At 36.5% G+C, this 22653-nt stretch overlaps 1 protein-coding gene across 1 annotated transcript in view; it reads right to left on the bottom strand.

The window, feature by feature from the left end:
• Positions 1-22653, bottom strand: part of LOC113229756 (endoribonuclease Dicer) — a 79795-nt gene that overhangs the window by 34271 nt on the left and 22871 nt on the right. Inside the window, exons 5-18 of the mRNA XM_026463437.1 lie at positions 19541-19736; positions 19196-19319; positions 18382-18574; positions 15406-15584; positions 14844-14980; positions 14432-14672; positions 12191-12309; positions 11891-12003; positions 11309-11411; positions 5634-5818; positions 3307-3422; positions 2201-2333; positions 1565-1848; positions 823-1003 (exon numbers count right to left, since the gene is read on the bottom strand). Of these exons, the coding sequence (XP_026319222.1) occupies positions 823-1003; positions 1565-1848; positions 2201-2333; positions 3307-3422; positions 5634-5818; positions 11309-11411; positions 11891-12003; positions 12191-12309; positions 14432-14672; positions 14844-14980; positions 15406-15584; positions 18382-18574; positions 19196-19319; positions 19541-19736 (2304 nt within the window). The remainder of the gene's footprint in view (positions 1-822; positions 1004-1564; positions 1849-2200; positions 2334-3306; positions 3423-5633; positions 5819-11308; positions 11412-11890; positions 12004-12190; positions 12310-14431; positions 14673-14843; positions 14981-15405; positions 15585-18381; positions 18575-19195; positions 19320-19540; positions 19737-22653) is intronic.

Genomic DNA, 22653 nt, shown 5'->3' with positions numbered 1-22653 from the left:
AATTGTGAATGTTACGCCGTTCTAAACATTACTTAATTACAAGACAGACTAGTGTGTACTAATTATTTTTATATTTAACATCGAAGGTTGAATACAAAAGGCAACACAACGAAAGTTGAATGTTGGAAAAGGTTTATATAAATAAATCTTTGAAGACGTGAAATCCTCAACAAAATCAAGAGAAGACTCGTTTCCAGCAGAATGTGGATTAAACCTGTTTGTAACAGTCCCGTGCCTAACAGAATATGAACTAAACTTGCTTAAAGAGACCCGTGTTCAGAAGAACGTAGACGTCCACCCTTCTCCAACAATATATAGAATAAAACTTGTTAGATGCCTAGGAGAATATAGATTACGACTCTAAGAAGCTCAGCAGACGACATAAAAACTTCTTAGATCCCCAACAGAACGTAGATTAAATCTTCTTAGATGCCTAGTAGAATATACATCAAAATTTCTTAGATGCCCAGAAGAAAATAGATTAAAAGTTCTTAGATGCCCAGCAGAACATAGATGCAAACTTCTTTAGATGCCCAGCAGAATATAAATTAAAACTTCTGAGATGCCTAGCGGAATATAGATTCAAACTTCTTTAGATGCCCAGCGGATTATAGATCAACACTTCTCAGATGCCTAGCAGAATATAGATTAAAATATGTTACATGCTCAGCAGAATATATGTTAAAACTTCTTAAGAGACTACCTAGCAGATGTTAGAAGAAACCTGTGCTCAATGTAATATGGACTAAACCTTCTTAGAGCCCAGCACAGAGGTACGTGTATAATATAGATTGAATTATCTTTATCAAAAAATTAACTCACGTCAAAAGTAGGCTCCGTGAGTAGTGGTATTGAATAAGATGTTTGCAAACATTCCCAATCGACGTCGAAGCCGTCATCGTCTGATTTGACAGGCACAACGTACATTGCGTTAGCTGTGCCATCGAATACAGTGAATTTCTTCGCCACATCCAACACTTCGTCGAATATGAAGTAATGGAATCTGCAAAACAGTGTTTCAAACAATGCGGATTTTCACATCATTGATCATGATTCACACATGAAGATACACTCATAGACGGCAATGGTAAGTTTGTTCATACAAAAAACACGATTAGTAAAATATCAAATTTCAATATTAGAAATTATGTACTAAGTCTGATTATAGTTCAGCTGATCGTACTTAGGATTAATTAATAAAGAACTTTAGAAAATAAAATAACAAATAATAAAATTCGCTTAAGATTTCGATTCTCCATTCACATACGAAATGATTTATGAGTCTGTACAGCACACAATACAAACATGTACTTGGGTTGTGCAAGTTTACTCGCGGTGAAGCACGACCGAGTAAACAGGTCTTCATAATCTGTATACATATAATAATAATTGTATATTTAAATATGACAAGTTACCATTAGACAATAAAAGCATTTCCTAGATATACTTTATCGGTCTTGCCAATAGAAAAATATAGTTTCTTCAAGGTTCCGCAAATACTTAAGCAACTTATCGTGCTTTAAATATGGGTGTTTCGTTGAACCATAACCGTAATGTTTCTCACCGTTTGATCAAATTAAAGATGCTCGAATTCATAGGTAAAACGGCATAATTCACTTCCAAAGAGGTTTTTACTTCGCCCACGGTCAAAAATAGCGGAAAATCGCATAATTTTGGCAAAGCGTTGGGTGTCAAAAGCCCAAAACCTTCGTGCATTTTTAAGAAATTGTACAGCGCTTTCTCTCGGGAATCTGATGGTTCCGCAAACATTATTTCCATTTTTATTATATGGAGGTAAAATGTGGTTTTTGAATCAATATTTTTAGGGCCTTGCAAATAAGATGGAAACTGTAAAAAAATGAAGAAAAATACGTTAATTATTATTGATACAAATGTTTAATTATTATCGATACGATAAGAAGAAGAATGATGCAAAAGATCGAACCAACACAAAGAAAAATTCCTTCGACCCGACTGGACTCGAACCAGCGACTGTTGCCTCAACGCGGCTACTGCTCTGCCACCTGAACTATTTTACAAATTTAATTATGTGATTTTGCTTCTTTGCTGGTAGCTCTTCGAGAACATCAGGAAACTTAAAAAATCCCTCAGTATTGGGCCTGGGGAAATGTCTTTCAGTTTTTTTTGCAATATCACGTGTAAATGCTATAGTAATGGTTTTGAAAAAAATAATACTAACAACTTTAACGTGTTTGCGAACTCTCTTTTTGGTGCCAGTTTTCCGTATATCCTTCAAACCCTCATCTTCATCTTCATCCCAGGGCCAATTCGGAAAACAGGCCCGTACGTCGGGTTGTTCAAAGTCTACCTCTCTGTGAAATATGACAATGTTAATACGTACTTAAAAATTATTTCCGGACGACGGGTTATGGCGCATTTACACTAAGTCGACAGGTCGCCTTCACTAGTCTATGTAAACACTCAGTGTTTGACGACCCTAGTTCGCTGCTGAAGCCAACAGAATCGAATATATAGGTGCAATCATCAAACAAGTTTCAAAGTGTCGGTGGCCGCGTCTCACCACAATGCGCGTGCTAAGGGCTGTAAACTTGTAATTATAATGACTTGGTGACTTTGACACGGTGTAAACAGAGCGTCTACTGCACTGCCTTAGTCGGATTGGTTTGCCCAAAGAGGCGACAGTCAACTTCGTGTAATCGGAGAGAGAGAAAAACTACTTCGACTTGCCGAAAGAGGACTGCTTTGGCAAGGCGAACTAGTCAGCCAAAGGCGGCAATCGACACTGTAAATACGCTATAAGGATAATAATTTATCGTCTATAGAAAGGCATGACATGTAAGCGCATAAACAGCCCGTAAAACCAGCTTCAGTAGCAGTACCTTGTGAAAGACTTTGCCCAGGGAAGTACTGCCACCTTGCTTATTTCTGCCGCCAAGCAGTAATGTGAGTATTACAACGTTCCGGTTTTGAAGGGTAAGTGTGCTGGTGAAATTACAGGCACATGAAACTTGTCAACTTATGTCTCAGGGTGACTGGCGCATTGGCAATGCCCTTCAGAACTTTACGTTTTAAAGCTCTGAGTGGCACTGCAACTGTTATGGACAGACGTGTAGCTTACCATCAGGCGCACGACCGGTTCGTTCCGTCACTTGATATTATAAAAAAAGCTTTTTAAATACACCTACAGGTTTTTTATATTTTGCGTGTCAGCCTTCTTATAAGTTCTCAGAGTGCAAGGGTTATATTGGGTGGTTTAATCAGAAATATTGATTTACCATTGTGAACAATATCTTAAAAATGTTTTATTGACACAATAATACGAACCCATAATGCCGAGGCAATAACGTTATGGGATCCAATTCTCCTACGTGGTGCAACTGGATGCAGGCATTTAAAGCTGCTGAGCGTTTCGCTGATTTCAAATTTGTCATCGGTTTGCCCTGAAAATTAACGGAGATTAAACAATGGTTCATGCATTAAACAGAGTAAATAAATACGTAATTAACTTAATTTATACAGACAAGTTTGAGGTCCATACACTTACTATAATAACCTATCCGTAATACCGCGATACAAGTAATGCCATGGAACGGAGTACTGAAGTTTACTATTACTATTCCAAGTCGTGTTTTAGATACCAAAACGTGTTTACGCCAATTTTAGAATTGATAAAATGCCGAAAGACCACCCAGAGACGCTCAGAGATTATAGAGGCCATTTTTCAGACATTAGCTTTTTGTTGTGAAAAAGCTAATGTCTGTGAAATGAAATTTGCATAAATTTTATCCGGAAAAAGTGAAAATAAAGTGGCAAACATAATTCGAAAGTGTATCTTATACAGAATAACGTACTATTTTTTAATTTTCGGTTTCATTGTCTTTCTCGATAATTGCGCCGTATTTGGAAGAGATGTTTATATCATCATTATTGAGGCATATTATTCATTAACTAAAAAAACCAATTTCACAAAACAAAAAAAAATTTAAATTCAAATCGTTCAAATCAATTTCACAAAAAAAAATCCACACGTGTAAATGCATATACTTCTGCTACATGTTTTTTTTTTTAATAAAAAGCCGATATCCGAAAAATGACTTCTATTATAGATTGTGGGAGGCCAGCAATGAACAGGGACTCAATATACCGGGTGGAAATTTGTAATGCCACCTGGGGGGAAAGTACTCTAAATACGGGAGATAGAAATTTTTACTTAAAGGAAACATTCCTTTATTTTTTTAAGGAAATAAAACTGCATTCATAGATTTTCGAAAATTTTTTAGCAACACGCGGGAATCGAATCCGAAAAAAAATGCACCCTGCACTTTTATTGCATCGATCGATAGGGTTAATTATAAGAATAAAATCTCTCTCACAAAATTGGTTAATTAAATGAAAAAAAAAAAACATGAAATCTTAACGTATTTCAATAAAACGAAAAAATGGTAATCTAACTAATTAGTTGCTCGAAATGAGCTCCATTTTCTTAGATACACAAATTTAATCTTTTAACGAATTCATTTTGAGTAACTTTTAATAACGTGTTGTGATGAATTGTATTACAAATCGTATTCTGAACCCCAGCCTTCAACTCGTTTACACTTGCATAGGATTTAAGGTAAATTTGATTTTTAACATATCTCCACAAAAAAAAATCTTAAGGGGGTGAGATCTGGTGATCTCGCAGGTCATCTGATTGTGCCGTTTGTACCAATCTAGGTATTAAAATGGTTACTAATGTAGGCAGTAGTGACTCTGCTGTTATGGGCTGGAGCGCCATCTTGCTGCATAATTATTCGATTTCGCTCTAAAAAAAAGTAAAAGAAAAGTGCTTTAACTTGACCCATTGAATTTATAACTCCAAATATCATGGTTTGTAAGAGAGATTTCATCCTCATAATTGACCCTATCGATTGATTTAATAAAAGTACAGGGTGCATTTTTTTAAAGATTTTAGCAGGTTCGATTCCCGCGTGTGTCTAGCAATCATCGAAAATCTTTAAATGCAGTATTATTTCTTTTTAAAAATAAAGGAATGTTTCCTTTAAGTAAAAATTTCTATCTCCAGTATTTAACGTACTTTACTTCCAAGTGGCATTACAAATTTCCACCCTGTACAATTATGACTTCTGATTTTGTTAAAATTGCAGTAAGTACTTTCTCTATTACCAGTGTAACTGTTACTCATCAGCGAGCTTTGCATTTTAATGAAATATCGCCCGATACCGCGACTGACAGATGTAAGTGTTACCATACCAATCGACTGATAGTCGAACGACGTCATCGATCGACGTCGATCGGTAGTTGTGTAAGAATTGTCGATCGACGAACACCGATCTATGAAACAATAATTCGATCGATTTTGGATCGACGGTAGCGGTCGATCGACTGTCAATTTAATAATTCAATAAAGTGAACTCTCCCTTGTAACTTTAAAATATATTGCGACTTTGTTACTCCTGCTTTTATTACGGAGGCGAAAAAGTAAACCACAGATCAATGGCATCCATTGACCATTGATCGGTAATGTGGTAACACCCTAACGGTTCTAGACCTCTCAGCGCGATGTGAAATTAAGCACAATATCCTATTTGCACTTTAGACACATGCAACATTAATTCTTTCGATTTCTGTTTATGGCACTCAATACATACCTCAATGACATCCTTAATAGGGCACGCGATAGGCATAAAAATCTTCACAACACGAAATTGTTCTCCTGTGTTATCCCTGACTTTTTCCTCCACCCATAAAGGTGTAATCACAGTGAACTGGTCATGGGGCAGTGCCATACAGTAACGGTTAAGAAGACTTATAGCTGACACGGCTGCTAGACGGTCTGAACAAATGGAAATAGTACATTGTGTAACTAAGGCGCAAAATGGGTTATTGCAGGAGGACTGAAGCTTTAAGCTCGTGCTGGAGGCGAAGGTTTAATTGCTATATTATTTATTTACACACATAATATCATAAATCATAGATGTGTCCAAAAATCGCAAATTACGACCAGCATAAAGATAAACTGTTTTGTTAGAACAAATTTCTTATCTGTAAAATGTTATTATTGCTTCTTAATAACATCAAATTCGATTTTATATTACATTTGAATTTCGAACATCTCTGAAAAACAAAGCAATTCGATTCGATTCTGATACCAGTCGAGATGAAGTTTTATTCAAAATGAAATGTCCATAGCATTGACTTACAATTATATGGACGTAGGGTCCGCGCTAAAAAGTGTCCGCACTTGTAAGGCGCTAAAATCGTATACAGAGCGCCAAACTCCGCTTTAGTCTTCATTTGTTCTACTGACAGCGCGATACTGCGATGACATTACAATTTGAATTTCGAATAGGTTGACTTGGGACAATTTTTTCGTGGTTTTTGTATTAGACCCGTCGTCCATTTATTTGTAAGTCAATGGTCCATAGCAAACAATTTTGACAAATCTCACACGTTACTTGATATCGAACGATATGAAAGTTGGGGCCGACTCTAGTTTGTCCATGAATTAAAAAAAACTACGGTTGCGTGACATGCGTGAGAAATAAGTTTTTTTCTATTATTTTACTTATAATTACTGAATAGCTCTGATCAATGCCGCAATGTTAGTCGTAACATGTGGTTCCTGAACACATGATAGAGAGCCTACACACATCAAAAAAAGTTTGCGATCAATAGCATAAGCTCCTATAATTCTTTAAATTTAACTTTATCAAGAAAAAATCTATGTTGTATGCTTTCTTTAAATAGGAATACCCTGTTTAAAATTAAAATATAAAATTATTTTTTATTATTTATTTTAAAAAATTGAGCCATTAATCATAATGCAATAGTGATAGAAATTTCATAGAAAGAAAAAGACTGTTTGATTAAACTTAAACAACAATTTATTATAAAAAGGTGTGAATTCAATATAAAATAACTCCTCCCCTGGCTCGAATACATGCGAAGATCCTCCTGGGCATGCTGAGGATCAAGTTATCCAGCATTTCCTGGGGTAACCTATCCCATTCTTCAATAGCGGCTTCCCTGAGCTCTGGAACTGTCTGGGGACGTGGCTCACGGTTCCATACTGCTCGTTTAAGAGCATCCCACGCGTGCTCTATTGGGTTTAAGTCGGGCGAGCCGGCAGGCCAGTCTAATCGTGTGATATCGTATTCTTGAAGAGCAGCATTGACTCGTTGAGCTCGATGTGCAGGCGCATTATCATCGACCAGTACAAATTGGTGCCCATGGTTTACTCGGAATGGTCTGACGATATCATCAATAGCAACTGCTTTGTACATGTCTGCTGTCATGAAGCCCCGATACGGGATCAAAAGCGTTCTAGCTCCAATCATAATGCCACCCCAAAAGGACACCGATTTTCCGTCTTGCTGAACTGTTCCAGTGGCAGTTCTTTGTCTTTCACGGTCGCCTGGTCTTCTCCAGACACGGACACGTCGGTTATCTGGATGAGTGCTCTGTTCGGGATTAGTCAACGAAGAGACAGTTTTGCCAAATGTTTTCGTCCTCACCTTCTTCATTTTGCCGAAGTCTAGCCCACTGCAATCTTCGTTGTTGACGTTGCCGGGAATTGAGCGGAGCTCGCCAAGACCTCCGTGCTCGTAATCCAGCCTGGTGCAAGCAATTGCGAACGGTCTGCGTGTTAACTTCAAGCCCAGAGGCGGCCCTGACTTCTGCTTTTATTTTAGTGGCGTTGATTGTTGGATCACGGGCTGCCAGCAATCTAATATAGCGCTTTTGGGCAGCTGTCAAAACAGTTGGGCGACCGCTGCGGGGTCGGCCAGCTAAATTCCCCATTCCGTGATACCTCTGCAACGTAGCCACGACACAGGATTGGGATATAGCAAGTCTGCGTGCTATTACTCTCGTGGTGTATCCTTCTTCCCTCAAAGTTACTATTCTAGCTCGTAAAACCTCTGATAATCCTCTTGGCATTTTTTCAATCACAACTTTCCGCGAAAAATATCTTGAATCGCTTATAATTGACTAAATCAGATTTCTGAATGAGCGTAAGCTAGGACTGAAAGCCTTTTTATATGAAAAAACAATTGAACGGGGTCATTGTTTTATGTTCTAATTTATTTTTAAATAAAGAATCTAAAAAGAAGAAAAAATCATAATATAATCTACAGTAACAAAAAAGATTTCAGTTTTTCGAAGTGATCGCAAACTTTTTTTGATGTGTGTATATTATTATGTGTATAGATAAAGCAGTGCATTGTACTACACACACTTAGGCATTAAAACACATCCTGAGATGTTACGTTTCAACCCACACTCGTATGTTAATATCTTTCATTAACAGGAACAGTCACATAAATTACTATTTATTTATTATACTTTACTTACACCTATTTATTGATTATTTATTTATTTATGTTCAATTTGTACTAAATAAGTGTTAAAAGTATCACAGTGAAAGTACATGAGGGGCCTATTGCGGCAATGCAATTTGTGACAGTTGAGAGAGGTTGAATCCAAACATCGAATACATAACCAAATTACATTAAATAATACATGAAAATTAAAATAATAGCCAGAATCAATTGAATGGACGGAAAATAACAAATTACTCATGAGGGTCTAACTCGAATTTAATTTTTTTTTACCGTCCGTGATACATGCAATATTTTTCATCACATTTGCGAGCAAATAAATACAATGTTTATTTCTTATATGAATAAATATGGTTCACAACAACTATGGATTTTTCAAATGGCGGATTTTTTTCTAACAACATGGCCAGCTAGCTATTCTTCCATAGACAATACAACTCGAACTAAAATATTGTAAAAAGCAAAGACGCTAGACGAAAGATAGCCGTGATAGATTGTAAAAACATTTGCTAAATTTTTATACATAAATTAATTAAAATAAATTATAAGCAATTCTTAATGATAAGTATTTATTAAGTAGTATGAGGGGAGGTCCAAAAGTCCGCGGAATGGAGGGGTTGTAAATAATATAAAACAATAAGGCTATTTTTCCTTTTCAATATAATTACCTTTGAGCTCAATACATTTTTTAGATCTCGAAATTAGCTTTTCTATGCCATCGAAAAAAATATTTTTTCTCTTTGCTCTCAAAATGAGCTAAAATTGCTGCCTTAACCTCTTCATCGTCGCGAAATTTTTTCCCACGTAATTCTTTTTTCAAATTTGGGAACAAATAATAATCGCTGGGGGCTAGGTCCGGGCTGTAAGGTGGGTGGGTCAGCGATTGAAAGCCACACTTGTGTAGAGCAGCCATCGCAACATTGCTCTTGTGAACCGGTGCGTTGTCTTGCAAAAGCAACACACCCTTTGTCCATTTTCCCCGCCTTTTTTCTTTGACAGCTTCCTTCAGTCTCTCTAATGTTTTTGCGTAATATTCTCCAGTTACATTGACCCCCTTTTCTTTGTAGTCAACCAATAAAATTCCTTCACAATCCCAAAAAACCGTAGCCATGATTTTTCCAGCCGATTCCGACACCTTAAACTTCTTAGGGGGTGGTGTACCCTTTTTTGCCATTGCATGACTCCTGTTTGGACTCGGGCTCAAAGTGATGAACCCAAGTTTCATCTCCAGTAACAATTTGCTCCAAAATTGGGGTAGGTTCTGCGCCACACAGCTCCAAGAAGTGCTTTGATGCATCGATTCTTTGTTGCTTTTGAGGTGGCGTGAGCATTCTCGGCACCCATCTTGCACTGACTTTCGTCATGCCAAGATGATCGTGTAGGATCCTCAAAATGGTAGTGTCTGATACTCCTACCAATGCAGACAGCTGTTTCTTCTTCAGACGGGCATCTTCCAATATAAATTTTTCGATTTTTTCAACATTGTCTGATGTGGTGGCCTCAACTAGCCGTCCTGGGCGAGGATCGTCTTCAATTGATTCTCTGCCATGTTTGAAAAGACCGTGCCACTTGTAAATCATTCTTTTACCAGGGCACTGATCCCCATAAACAGTTTCCATCTCATTCATAATGGTTTGAGGAGGTTTTCCTTGCTTGTTAAGGAATTTGATGACAGCACGAAACTCAATTTGCTCCATATTTGCAGTTTTCTTCCGGATTTACTTGTTTGTAGGGCGATATCTCGTAAACTAATGAAGTTAAAAGGGTGAAGCTTGATATATATACCCCTAATGAGTATCTGATTAGTACCACATCAAGCAAGCGTAATTAGCGGGCTCCCGCCCCCTCCATTCCGCGGACTTTTGGACCTCCCCTCGTATGTGGCTGAATTGCAATAAAATTTCTGTTTAGATAACATTTTAAGCGAATGTTTTAATTTTGAAGTTAAGCAAGCAACCTCCTTGCTTAGACTTGAACCTGATCTATATAAGGAAGTAATCGTGCTACAAATTAAATAAAACTCATTGTCCATGGCCCTAATGGGAAAAAAGTCCGAGGTTTTATTTGGGGCGTTATAGTCAAGTTAGCCACCATGCAATCATATTATTTACGCGCAAGTGTGATGAAAATTAAATTAACAATAATAAGCAAGTGCTTTCCATATGATAAAAATGTAATAAGTAAATAAGCATTGTTAAGATAGTTAGTTAAAAAAGACCGCTAGTTAGGATGGAAACACGAGCGCGACATCGTGATATACTTCATCAGTTGATAATTAGGACCGACTACACCACTAACCCATTTAAAGATATTAATATAAAATAATACAAACCAAAAACGTATTCATAAAAAATAATTATTAAATACAACTCTAGACTCTCTTAAGGCTGTTTCAAGTCGTCGTTACGTCCTGACCAGTGTTGCCGCACTATGAGTAAGCAAATAAATAAATTGTCATCAGCAAATATTAAAAATTGTTAAGTGCTCAACTCTTTATATGAAAATATGAAAGTGACTTTTGTTTGTTTTTGTAGCTGTGTTTACCCGTCCATAGTTTTAATTTCACTCTTGAACTATTGAATGTTTCGCTCCATTCATGATTCAAAATATCTCTTGTGAAATTGACTGATACATGTCTTGCAACACGAACTACTAATTTAAAGGTTGACAGGTAAATTTGTCCCTGAAATGGTGGCCGGTACAAATCAGTGTTACCAATTAAAAAGAAAATGCGGATCACTGGCGTCGTACCACCACCCTACTTAACTCTACCGCAAAGGAGCACCTTTGTATTCCGAATTGAAGAGTAAGGAGTCAGCGGAACCATAGGCCCAGAAATCTTCAGATCTAAAGTCCCACTGTTGATAACGCATATTTGCGATTAAGGTAGTTTAAGGTAGTTTATCATTTACCATCACGTCTGTTTGCAGGTTTAAATACCATTAGACAGAAGATCAAGATCGAAATCGAGAGATTGAACTCACTGCCATTAGAAGTGATATAGGGCGGAATATCTTCGGTGTCATACATGTCTTGAATCTCCTCTTCAGTTGGAGCTTCGCGGTCGTCTGAACATCCCACCAAAATCTGTAAAAATAATATAGCGTTATAAGTTTGCAGGTATACGATTTTGTTATTTTCTACATTCAATATAGGACTCAAACGATGAAGAGGTGGTGTGGAGGTGGCCATAATCGTTCATGGACAATTGCAACGCCAGGAGCTACCTTTGTTGTCATCCTTGGAGAGCACTGTTTACTCGCTTATTGACTGTTCAAAAAACGAATATACGCGCAAAAAATACTTCAGGAGAGAGTCCTTTCCACATCTTACAGGTTCGAAGTAATAAAGTCTGCGTCGTTTCAGTATGCCAGGCATCCAGGATATGAGGGGGATTTCTTTGGCGGGATGTGCAATGGAGGAAACGTGACTGTGGCACCAGTCCGAGAAGTTCCCCTGAGCACTAGAAATTACTTTTAATAGAAATGCCACTAAAAACCAGTTTTAGTAGTTCTAGTTTTGTTGTAAATAAATTGACAAAGATAAAAATAAGTGAGGCTTATAACCTTCTGGATATAACTTTCTATTTTCTGGAATCCTTCGTACTGTTTGCTAAATTTATGAAAGTTGGATTGTTCCACTAGTATCACGTAGCTGGACTCCGAACTCCTTGCTCGACCTGTGATAAAATAAAACATACTAATCAAAGACTTCTTTTCTAATTTGGTATTGAAATGTCTACACAAGCAGTGCATTTAAAAAAACATACTGAAATAACAATTGCTACTATGTGTATACATAAATCAGAAAAATGCGTATGTATTATATATATTATATATTGCAGTGGATTAAAAGAAAAATAATACCTTTGCTTTGGATATACGATCTGTATTCCTCTGGGCAGTCGTATCGAAGGACAAGCAGGCACTGTGTTATATCAACACCTTCCTCTATGACACTTGTTGATATTATGCAATTCAGTTCCCTGTAAAATAAGAGGAAATATCTAGGATTAAGAGGAAATATCTAGGATTCTTTCAGTATTTTTATTTTTTAAGTCCGAATGATCAACGATCTCATCATCCTCAACGGGAATACGTCATATCCTAGACAAATACTTTTCATAAACAGGCATTAACAAAAAGATGCGATTATATTTGCAGTTGATGGTAGTACTGGAGATAAACAATAACACAAAGGATAACTTAAGAGTAGCAGTTGAAAAATGTTATATACGCTGACTTTGCTTAACAGTAAAACTGAAACTAAATAAGACATAAAAAATCCGCTTATAGGGGATTATAAATGTCGTTTCGCTAATTTCAGATATGTTAATAACTCAATTTCGTTAAACATATCGATTACAATATACATGTGTTGATTCGCTCGCCACATTTATTTTTTTATTTACAGAGGTCATTCTACATCCGAAACTGAACCCAAATCACAAAAAAAATTTAATAAAAAAATCCTCATTTCTTATTTTTTATTGACATGATCTAAAGGTCATTGACTTGCACGGTACGTGCTAACATTTATAGCGCAGCAGGAAGAATCGAGAAAGTATTATTTTGCTCTCTTTTTTTCTAAAACGCTGCGCACGCGCCAGCAAGCGAGCGCACTAGTTAAAGGTGGGATAGGCGAACTCGTCGCAATCCTAGTGATCTATTAGCTACTCTCTCACGAAATGCCACGTGGTTTGGTATGTAAGCAAGAGTTAGTGCAAAACAGAACCGCTACCGGGTTCACCAGAACCTGTATTACCATCATCGAGTATATAACCAGAAATAGACACGAAATAAGGGTCATCCATCCCTGGAAATTCATCAGGCAAATGGGCCTTATATAATTTTTAAATATCAACTCTCGTTTGCACGGAAATCACAAATTAGAAAGTTGTAATAGTACAGCGCCAACAACTGACCTGTACGTCTCCGTATATTCCAAAAATATTATATGTTTATTGTAATAAAAATAATATCTCTAAATATGAGGGGCTGTTCCGTTCGGTGGTGTGAGAAAAACAGCAAAACATGTAATTACAAAACAAACGGAATCACATTTTATCGGTAACTAAATATGCAATTTTACAATTTTCGTTAGTTATAGCAAAGCTCAAGTTAAACTGGTCGATTAAAAGTGAAACAATTGACGACACCCTTTAATTGTTTCGAATTCGGGCTGGCCAATCGGAGCGCAGTTGTCACCGTAATGATTTGGCAGAATAGTTTTCAAACAAATTATATGACATTTCGTCTACATTTCTGGCTCGATGATTACCATCAAGTGTAAGTGCGTGACTATTCTTATGGCATGATGTGAAACGTTTAGTTTACGCAGAGGAGATTGCGAGTGTCGAAGAATTGCGCGCAAAAATAATGTCGGCTTTCAAAATTGTGAAGCCATATGTGGAAAGTTGAAACGAAACTCACGTGCGAATCTCTGCACAAGCTGTGGACCTAGGTACTTCTAGCAATACTTTCATGTAACCTAAACTTGATAAGTACCAAATCTAAATTACAAACACAAATTCAGACAACTTTTCCAATTAATGTAAATAATTAGTAAATTATAACAATACTAGTACATAATCATAACTAAAAAATTAGTAAAATATAATATAATAAATAGGTAAATAAGCGATCGAGAAATATTAACTATCACTTGGAGAAGCGTGTGGCGAAGCCCTCGCGCGGTGCACACAATTTAGGGACAAATTCGCAAAACTTTACTTGATACAATTAGCCAGAATATTGAACAGTATACTTTTTTAAATATTTTTAGATGATTAAGCATTATTTATATAAAATTTCTTAAATATAGCGAGAATGCAAATCAACACACTATATAGTGTAAGGGCAGCAATGTTGTCGATGTACCTAATGAAGGGCCGACATTGCGTTTTCTTCCTACTCATGGAAAAAACTGTGTCGATTCACAGTCTTCGAACTATCCAATAAGACACATTTTTTAAATACCTATCAGATAACATTCTCCGTGAATTAAAAGGAAACAGTACAATATAGTTGTCTCGTTTAAAAGGGCATACAAATTCAAATACACAGAATCGACGAATGTTTTTTTTATTATTCTACTGAAAAACTTACTTTTTACTGAACTTAAGAAGAGCGGTTTGGCTCGCTTTTTTGGTATAATGCTGTTCCCTCGTACATTTAGTTGGGTTAATGTTGAAGCCGACAATGAAATCGTGTTTTAAAAACCCAAATTCTTCCGGATTAGCCTCCTTTACATCTTTAAGGAGGTTATATAGAACTTTAGCGGTAAACCTTTGTTTTGTAAATATGATTGCAGACATTGGTTTCCTTGCTATGTTCACTTTTAATAATCCTGTAACAAATAATATTTTTTTTTTATTCATTGTCAGAATTCTATTGCGACATTACATTATTATTTAATAATTATTACATTGCGACGATACATTACCACGCGTGTAGATGAAGTTAATGTGTTTCTTTTTAGTATCATACGTAATATATTACGGAAAATACAATTAATTACCTTTAGGAGAATTGATCGCCTGAGGACTATATTCTTTTAAAACATTCAAAACTTGAACAAATTTTTCTGACGAATGTTTGATAATTTTTTCATAACCACTGTCTTTTTCCATTGAATTTATTAAAATCATTCTCGCTCTGAAAGTAAAAAAGTGATTAGAATAGTTACTGTGCGAGTGAGAGAGCGAAATGTAAAACTAATTGGTAGGGGAAGGATTACTGTAAGGACAGCCTGTCGTTATCATGTTTTCCAGTACCGCTAGAAACACGACACATCGAAAGTAAAATAATAAATATAATAATAATAATAAAGTAAAATAAAGGGGCTTTGACCATTATTGAACATCGGCCCCAAAACAATACATCAAGAAAACATTTAATAAAATCCAAACAGATGTAAATACTACCTAACCAAACATGTACACAAAATCTTCGCGTTGTTGTCTCAGACAGAACGGATTTAAACTACCCAACAAACCAATATGTGTAACAATCGCGAAAACCTACGAACTCGATAAATATATTAAATATTATAACGATAAAATATTGTTAAAAATACTCACGCTATAGAATGTGTAATTGCGAATTTGAAAAGGTTTTCCGCTTGAGCTGTGATTGATTTTCGTTTGAGTCTTTCCATTAAGATGATGTAGGCCAAAATGCCCAGCGAGCCTCCGTACACCCCTAGCTCATTGATGAACATTATCATTGACACTATCATGTTCCTTACTTCTTTTACCATCTGTAAAGATGAAGATTTAAAGAATTTATTTGAGGAAAATGCTATTAGCATAGTCATACAAGAAGAGAACTCCGCGAACGCTGCCTACATTTTGGGTATCATGGCGTTATATGATATCTATTTCACCTATTAATGATATTATTGTTAACTAATCCTAGCACTTCATGTCTGTTGGTCCTTTGTATATTACTTGCATAATCCTTAATTAACCGACAAAAAAAACGAGAAAAACTTCATATCAGTCAGGAAAATATATTTATGTTAATGGTGCTTTCGGTGGCACCGCTTAGCAGCCTGGTCTTTAGATGAAGAAAGAGATTTTAGTAGCAGTAGTACTCCTTGTGGAAGAGCTCGTCCAGGGAAGTACTGACACCGTACCTATTTCTGCCGCCAAGCAATGTCAGCATTACTGCGTTTCGGTTTTAAAAGAGAATTGTTTTGAAGGGTAAGGGTGCTGGTGAAATTACAGGCACGTGGGACATGTCTAGTTATGTCTCTGGGTGACGGACGCAGGACTTTGTGATTTACATCTCTGAGTGGTGTAACGTTGTCGTTGCACTAATTTAGAGGATTAATTATTTATTTGCAAAAATAACTTACTAAATGCTTAATGTCCTTATACTGTATTTATTACGGACAGGCGTGTCGCTTAACATCAGGCACACGACTTGTTCGTTCCGTCACTTTGTATCATTCTGATTTAGGAGTGCTCGATATACATCGATATTTCACAAAATATCGATATGTGCTTTCGATATATCGAATCAATCCGTTTTATTGAACTATTTGATTGAGATTTGATTCATGTAAATCAGACTCTGATTCCCAGTAGGGCAAATATTGGAAACAAAAACTTATTTATCTTGGCTTTGTCAGGGTTCTGAAGAGATGCCCTAGATTCAATTTCGTTACTTATCGTGCAGGAAATTCCTTGGTTTGAGACCAAGTAGTTGGTGTAATCAAGGGGCATTCGTTTATAATATTTTTACAAATGAAACTATAAAAACAGTCTACAGTCACAGCAACCTAAAGATTTATTACTTTTTGATAACTCAAATTACAATTTACTTAAATCACAGTAAGAGTATTAACATCAATTTATATGAATCAAAAGCACTATGACTCCACTGGAAACTTCCGTCACACGCTAAGCGAAAGGAAATGTGACACAGGACGCCGCTCGACCCCTCCTCTTGAGTAGGGGAATCCTCAGATCTAGGGGAATTCCCTGACACCGCCTTTTATGCAGCATCGGTCGGGTAAGGGAATTCTATAAGAATATTTTACACACGAAACGTTTATTGTACTGTTTTTGTATGGTTATTGGAAAGTTGTTAATACCACTTTTTAAAGATACGTAAAACCTTTAAATATAATAAAGACATAGTATTTGAAAAGGAGGACCGTTTTGTTACACGCCATTTTACAATCACATACCTAATTTACATAAAGAAATTCAAGAACTTAAAATTTTCTTTAAACACTTAAAAGAATTCCTTCTAAATAAAAGTAAAAAATAAATACATGTGACACTTTGTGTCACATGTACATTTTCGAGCCATTGTACTTAATATAAGTGTGACAATGCAATAAATGTTAAATACAAAGTCAAAGTTACGCAGTGACACTTTATTTGAGAAGTAATTCTTAATGTTAATATATGTTTTTCTTGAAAACATGTGCGTACCGATGTCGGAAACCCATAACTTATCTAATAATTTCAGTAAACTTTTAACATTATTATACAATACAGAGATGTAAGGTGAACATTTAAATTTTTAAATTAAACTCTATTTTGTAAATGAGTTACTTAATTTTATATCCTCGTGTTTTGCATTGCAAAGCATGAAATTTGTTAAAAAAAAAAGGTTGCATCTTTTAATATTGGGCGATTTTGTATTTTATTTTCTTCAATTTCATTAATCTAAGTTATCAAAATGCAAATGCCAATGAAAGCCAGACAGCGGCACCGGCTCGCATTGCAAAATTAAAACAGAAATCCGTCCTGAGTATGTCCTAGATGGGGATATTTTTCCCTGAATCCCCAATGTGTGAAGCTAGCTGATTCCGACATTAGCAATACTAGAAAAAAAATCAAAAACTCGACAAAGTTTTTGACATTTTACTAATTGCTAATTACAAAACTTTCGCGGGTTGTTCAAATTTCACAACGTATACTTAATTCTATCGCTTAATAGGAAATATGTTCAAAAAGAAAAACTTAAAGCTAGACTGCTAACGGTGTAACAAAAGCCAGCAGAGTTTTGATTTGGCCATAAACTAATCTAGGCAAATAAATTCTAAGCTAAAAACGAAACAAACAAAACAATAAATAAATAAGGAAGAAATAAAAAAAATACCTACGCTAATGTGACTCATTGATCGGTCTATTATAAAGTAGACACTTGCTAGAAGATGCAGTCAGAGGGAATTTCGGTGAACCATCTAATTTTGTGTATATATACATATATTTGCAGACCGTTACAATGAGTTGCAAAGCATAAAATAAAAGAATACAAAGAATGTTATTAATAAATAAATAAATAACGCACACACTCAACATAGCCCCGCACTAGGGAAACCCTGTGTCGCGGGTGCCATGGACACACACATGGACAACCACAAATTACACCCAAACTCACGAGAGAAATAAATGTAAGCCATACAAACATTTCTCCCGGTCCGGGAATCGAACCTGGGACCTCTGCGTGGCAGTCCGGCATGGTAATCGTTCGGCCACGGAAGCAGTATTGAAATTATACTGAAAATAAAAGGCGAGATATACATAAAAGCTTACCTTTTTAGGATCACAAGAAATATCGTGTTGCCATTTCTGCAATTTTATATCAGGGTGTCCTGATACCTGTGGCAACTTGGTTGCCAACACCAAATTTTGCAAATTGTCCAAAATTTGAATAGCTTGTGAAGCAGCTTCGGTTTTCACAGGGGGTTTATAGAACATTATGACTTCGTTTGGATTTGTCGAATAACTGTAATATCAATAGTAAATCAATTAGTCGGGGTCCAAATCAACGTTCACGCATTACAATAAGTAGCACAACAAAATCATGTAGTCCACTCAGAATGACTGGCACTGAAAGAGAATCATCATATCACACGGAAGACGTTCGACTGCTGAGCATAGGCCTCCCCCAAAGATTGCCAGACTAGTCGGTAGTGAAGAGAATCAGTTTAAGTGAAATTCTTTATTATACAGTATCATTTGTAAATCGGGGATTTTATTAATGAATGCTGTAAAATTCGGTTATTAAATTAGTCAAAATTAACAAACGATAATTGGTAACATTTTTGCAAATTTGTTTGAACATTATATTATCAAAGGTAAGGGTCACATTGATAGTGACACTCGCACGGCCGTGTCGACGCTCTAACTACCGTGTCGACGCTTAAACGGCCGTGTCGATGCCTGAATAGCAGCTACCGATCGTCGACGGCCAAACTAATGCGACAAGTGTGGCGCAACATAATCGCCTTAAGCCAATTCCGCGCCGATAAGTGTGATGACTCCATTACATGGTTTATTTTTACCCCGATTCTGAATTTTAATAAGGAATAATAATAAGCTCCATATAGCGTATCTAAAAACTTACTTCAAAACTTCACCCATTTCATTAACTGTAGCAATGCTAGCGTGGAAAGTAGTCTCTAATTCCCGCAGCGTTTTTGGTACTTTGCACATGTCCACATTGGCGTTCAATAGAGTAGCTGTTAAACCTTAAATAAAAAAGCACATAAATAGTTATACTAATGAATTTAAAATAACATTGGAAAATAATTGTGAATGTAAATTTAAACCACTTATATAGGGAGACAGAATTCGTAAAGTTCCAACCAAATAATAGCAAAGTGTCGAACGGTTTTGTAATACTTCATCCTTATACGAGGGGAGGTCCAAACGGAATGGAAGAGTTGTAATTAAAGTCAAACAATGATACCTTGGAGCTCAACATTTTGAGATCTAGAAACTTTTTTTAGCGTCTTCATCGTCTCGAAACTTTTTATCTCGAGCTCACGCCAACGCACCGAGGGAAGACTGCCGCCGGTGCCAGCCGGGGCGGCCTCACATTGTATGGGTCTGTGGCGCGAGCTCGCCCGTACAAATAGACGCAGCGCGGGGATCAAGGATTGAGGCTACAAGGTGGGCAGACCAGCGATACAAATACACACCTGTGTAGTGTAGCCATTGCAGCCATACTCGTACATAGGGCGCACTATAAGTTTCCGGAACTGGCCACTTACATAAACAATATTTAAAAAGTAATTAGAACATTTGAAAATGGAACTCATTGGCTGTAGAAAACAGTTTGTTTCATCTGACTGTCACTTGTTTTTACATTGTGGCGTTATTTTAGAAATTGGTTGTCTACATCACCATGGATTTAACTCGTGAAAATTTTCGTACTATGATTTTCTACGACTTTAAGTGTAATTTAACAGCTCAGCGGAGCTTCACTCGGCTTCAACTGCTTTTGGCGATGAAGCACCATGCAAGACAACTATTTATAGCTGGTTTGCAGAATTCAAACGCGGTCGTGTGAATCTCAGTGACGAATTTCATGATGGTCGGGCGACCATCATGAAACTCCACTCCACTGCTGTGAACAACAAAAACATCGATCCTGTGCGCCGTATGATCAAAACAGACAGGCATGTGACGTACCATGAAATTCGGGCATCTTTAGGCTTAGGCATGAGTCAAATACAATCAATACTACACAAATATTTGGGTGTGAAAAAGCTGTGCTCTCAGTGGATTCCACACAATTTGACTGAGGCTCAAAAAATGGATCGCGTCACTTGGTGCAATGCCATGCTTACCAAATTCAACGAAGGGGCGTCAAATTTGGTGTGGGAAATAGTAACAGGTGACGAAATATGAATTTATAGTTACGATCCCAAAACAAAGCAGCTATCGAGCGTATGGGTCTTTTAAGATGTGCCGAAACCAACCAAAGTGGCGCGCGTGCAAAGTGCCTCTAAGCGTATGATTGCTTCTTTTTTTAATAAAATTGGACACGTGGCCACTGTTGCTTTGGAGAAACGTTGTACCGTGAATAGTGATTGGTGCACGACCATTTGTTTGCCAGAAGTTATTGACAAAGTCCGTAAAAATAACCGTAAACGCCGTATCATCTTGCACCACGATAATGCCAGTTCTCACACGGCCAGACAGACAAACGAATTTTTGAAGGTGAACAACGTTGATCTAATGAGCCATCCCGCGTACAATCCCAACCTGGCACCTTGTGACTTTTATTTATTTCCAAAAATTAAAAACCAGTTGCGCGGTCAACGATTTTCATAACCTGAAGAGACTGTCGAAGAGTATGAAAAATGTGTTTGAAAAATTTATATTATTTATAGTATTTTTTTTTGTTATTTATTCCGGAAACTTATAGTGCGCCCCGCGTATGAACGGTGCGTTGACTTGCATAAACAACACCCCTTTTTAAATTTTCCCCGCCTTTTTTCTTTGATAGCTTCCTAAAGTTTCTTCAATATTCTTGCACAAGTCATTAAATTCTCCAATTGTTGTCCAATTTTTCATAACGATCGATCACAAACATGTATCACAATCCGAAAAACCGTAGCCATGATATTGCCGGCCGATTCCAACACCTTAAACTTCTTTAAGGTGTAATTCTTATGCCATTGCGTAGACTCCTGTTTGGACTCAGGTTCAAAGTGATGAACCCAAGTTTCATCCCCAGTAACAATTTGTTCCAAAACTGAAGTAGGTTCTTTCTTCACCATACAGTTCCAGTTGAAACTTAAAATTTACCTGATTAGTATCCTATCAAACAATTTATTTCCTGCCTCCCATTCCGCGGAATTTTGGACCTCCCGTCATATCATTAATATACCACACATCCGCACTAAACGCTTTATTCTTCCTAATGCGTACTACAAAGGAAATATCTACACTACTATCTGCATTACCCGAGAACTACAATTCAGGGCTATTCAAGCTAGTGTGTACGTATTTTTTAGACAAACGCGTATCATCGAGAGATTGTGAACATGCGTGTGTCTATGTACACAACACAAAATGGTTAAGCAGTAGTTAGGTACAAAAGTATAATTTAGAAATTATTATTGAAGTTCTAGAATCATAAAGTTTATTTGTTAGTTCGCATTTTATTTGCGGCTTCTGCACTAAGCACAGGCTTGTGTCGCAGAGACCATTTTACATTTACTTTTAGCACAGAACTCTGGTTTGATATTTTGATGTAAACTCAAATAAATTATACGTGAAAGTTTAGTTGCAATTGTGTAATATTTAAAATAATTATGTCGCTGGACTAATTAAACTTACACACAGTGAATAAAATAAAATGAGTGTATAGTTATTTTTGATACAAGTGCGGAAAGTTAGTCATTATTCACGAGTCTCGAGGCTTCTTGGCCCGAGCCAGAGGCGAGGGTCAAGACTCGAGTCAAGTGAAAATGACAAATCCGCACGTGTATCAAACGACGTTTTTTAATACATTTGCGAAAAAACTACATTGAAAGTAAAATAACAGTATTTAAAAAAAACTCATTTTCTGCTAGTAAATTAAAATAATGAAATACAACCACTGCAACCATTATTTAAAAGTGTATGGAAATCTAGTTCTAACGTGCTGTTTTTGTTTATTTTCTGTAATATCGGTCTGTAACCACTTTTCTTATTATGAAGTCCTGGTACTTTTGTTTAAACTTCTTTAGGAACCCGTGCACGGTAGTGAGATACAATTTATCTGTAATACATAGAACAAATATATACATAAAAATCTCGCCTGTCACCCATTCAGGGGTAGGCAGAGACTGTGGACCTCCACTCGATACGTTCATTATATAGTATTTGTAAATAAAGATAAGTTTTAATGACGAATGACTTACGTCACAAAGCACATAAATATACAACTTCTTTAGTTCTGTGCTTAAGATTTGAAACAACAGTAAATTTAAAAAAAATGGAAAAGTAAAAAGCACTAGTGCGAAAATTCCAACTTTCGGCACGATTTGTAGTACGAAAAATACCACGTTTTGAGCAACTGTATTAAAA

The sequence above is a fragment of the Hyposmocoma kahamanoa genome, unplaced genomic scaffold (genome assembly GCF_003589595.1).
Source record: "Hyposmocoma kahamanoa isolate Upper Pololo Valley unplaced genomic scaffold, ASM358959v1 62, whole genome shotgun sequence".
Taxonomy (NCBI): domain Eukaryota; kingdom Metazoa; phylum Arthropoda; class Insecta; order Lepidoptera; family Cosmopterigidae; genus Hyposmocoma; species Hyposmocoma kahamanoa.
Note: the sequence above shows the minus strand (reverse complement) of the source record. Positions and strands in the feature narration are given on the sequence as shown.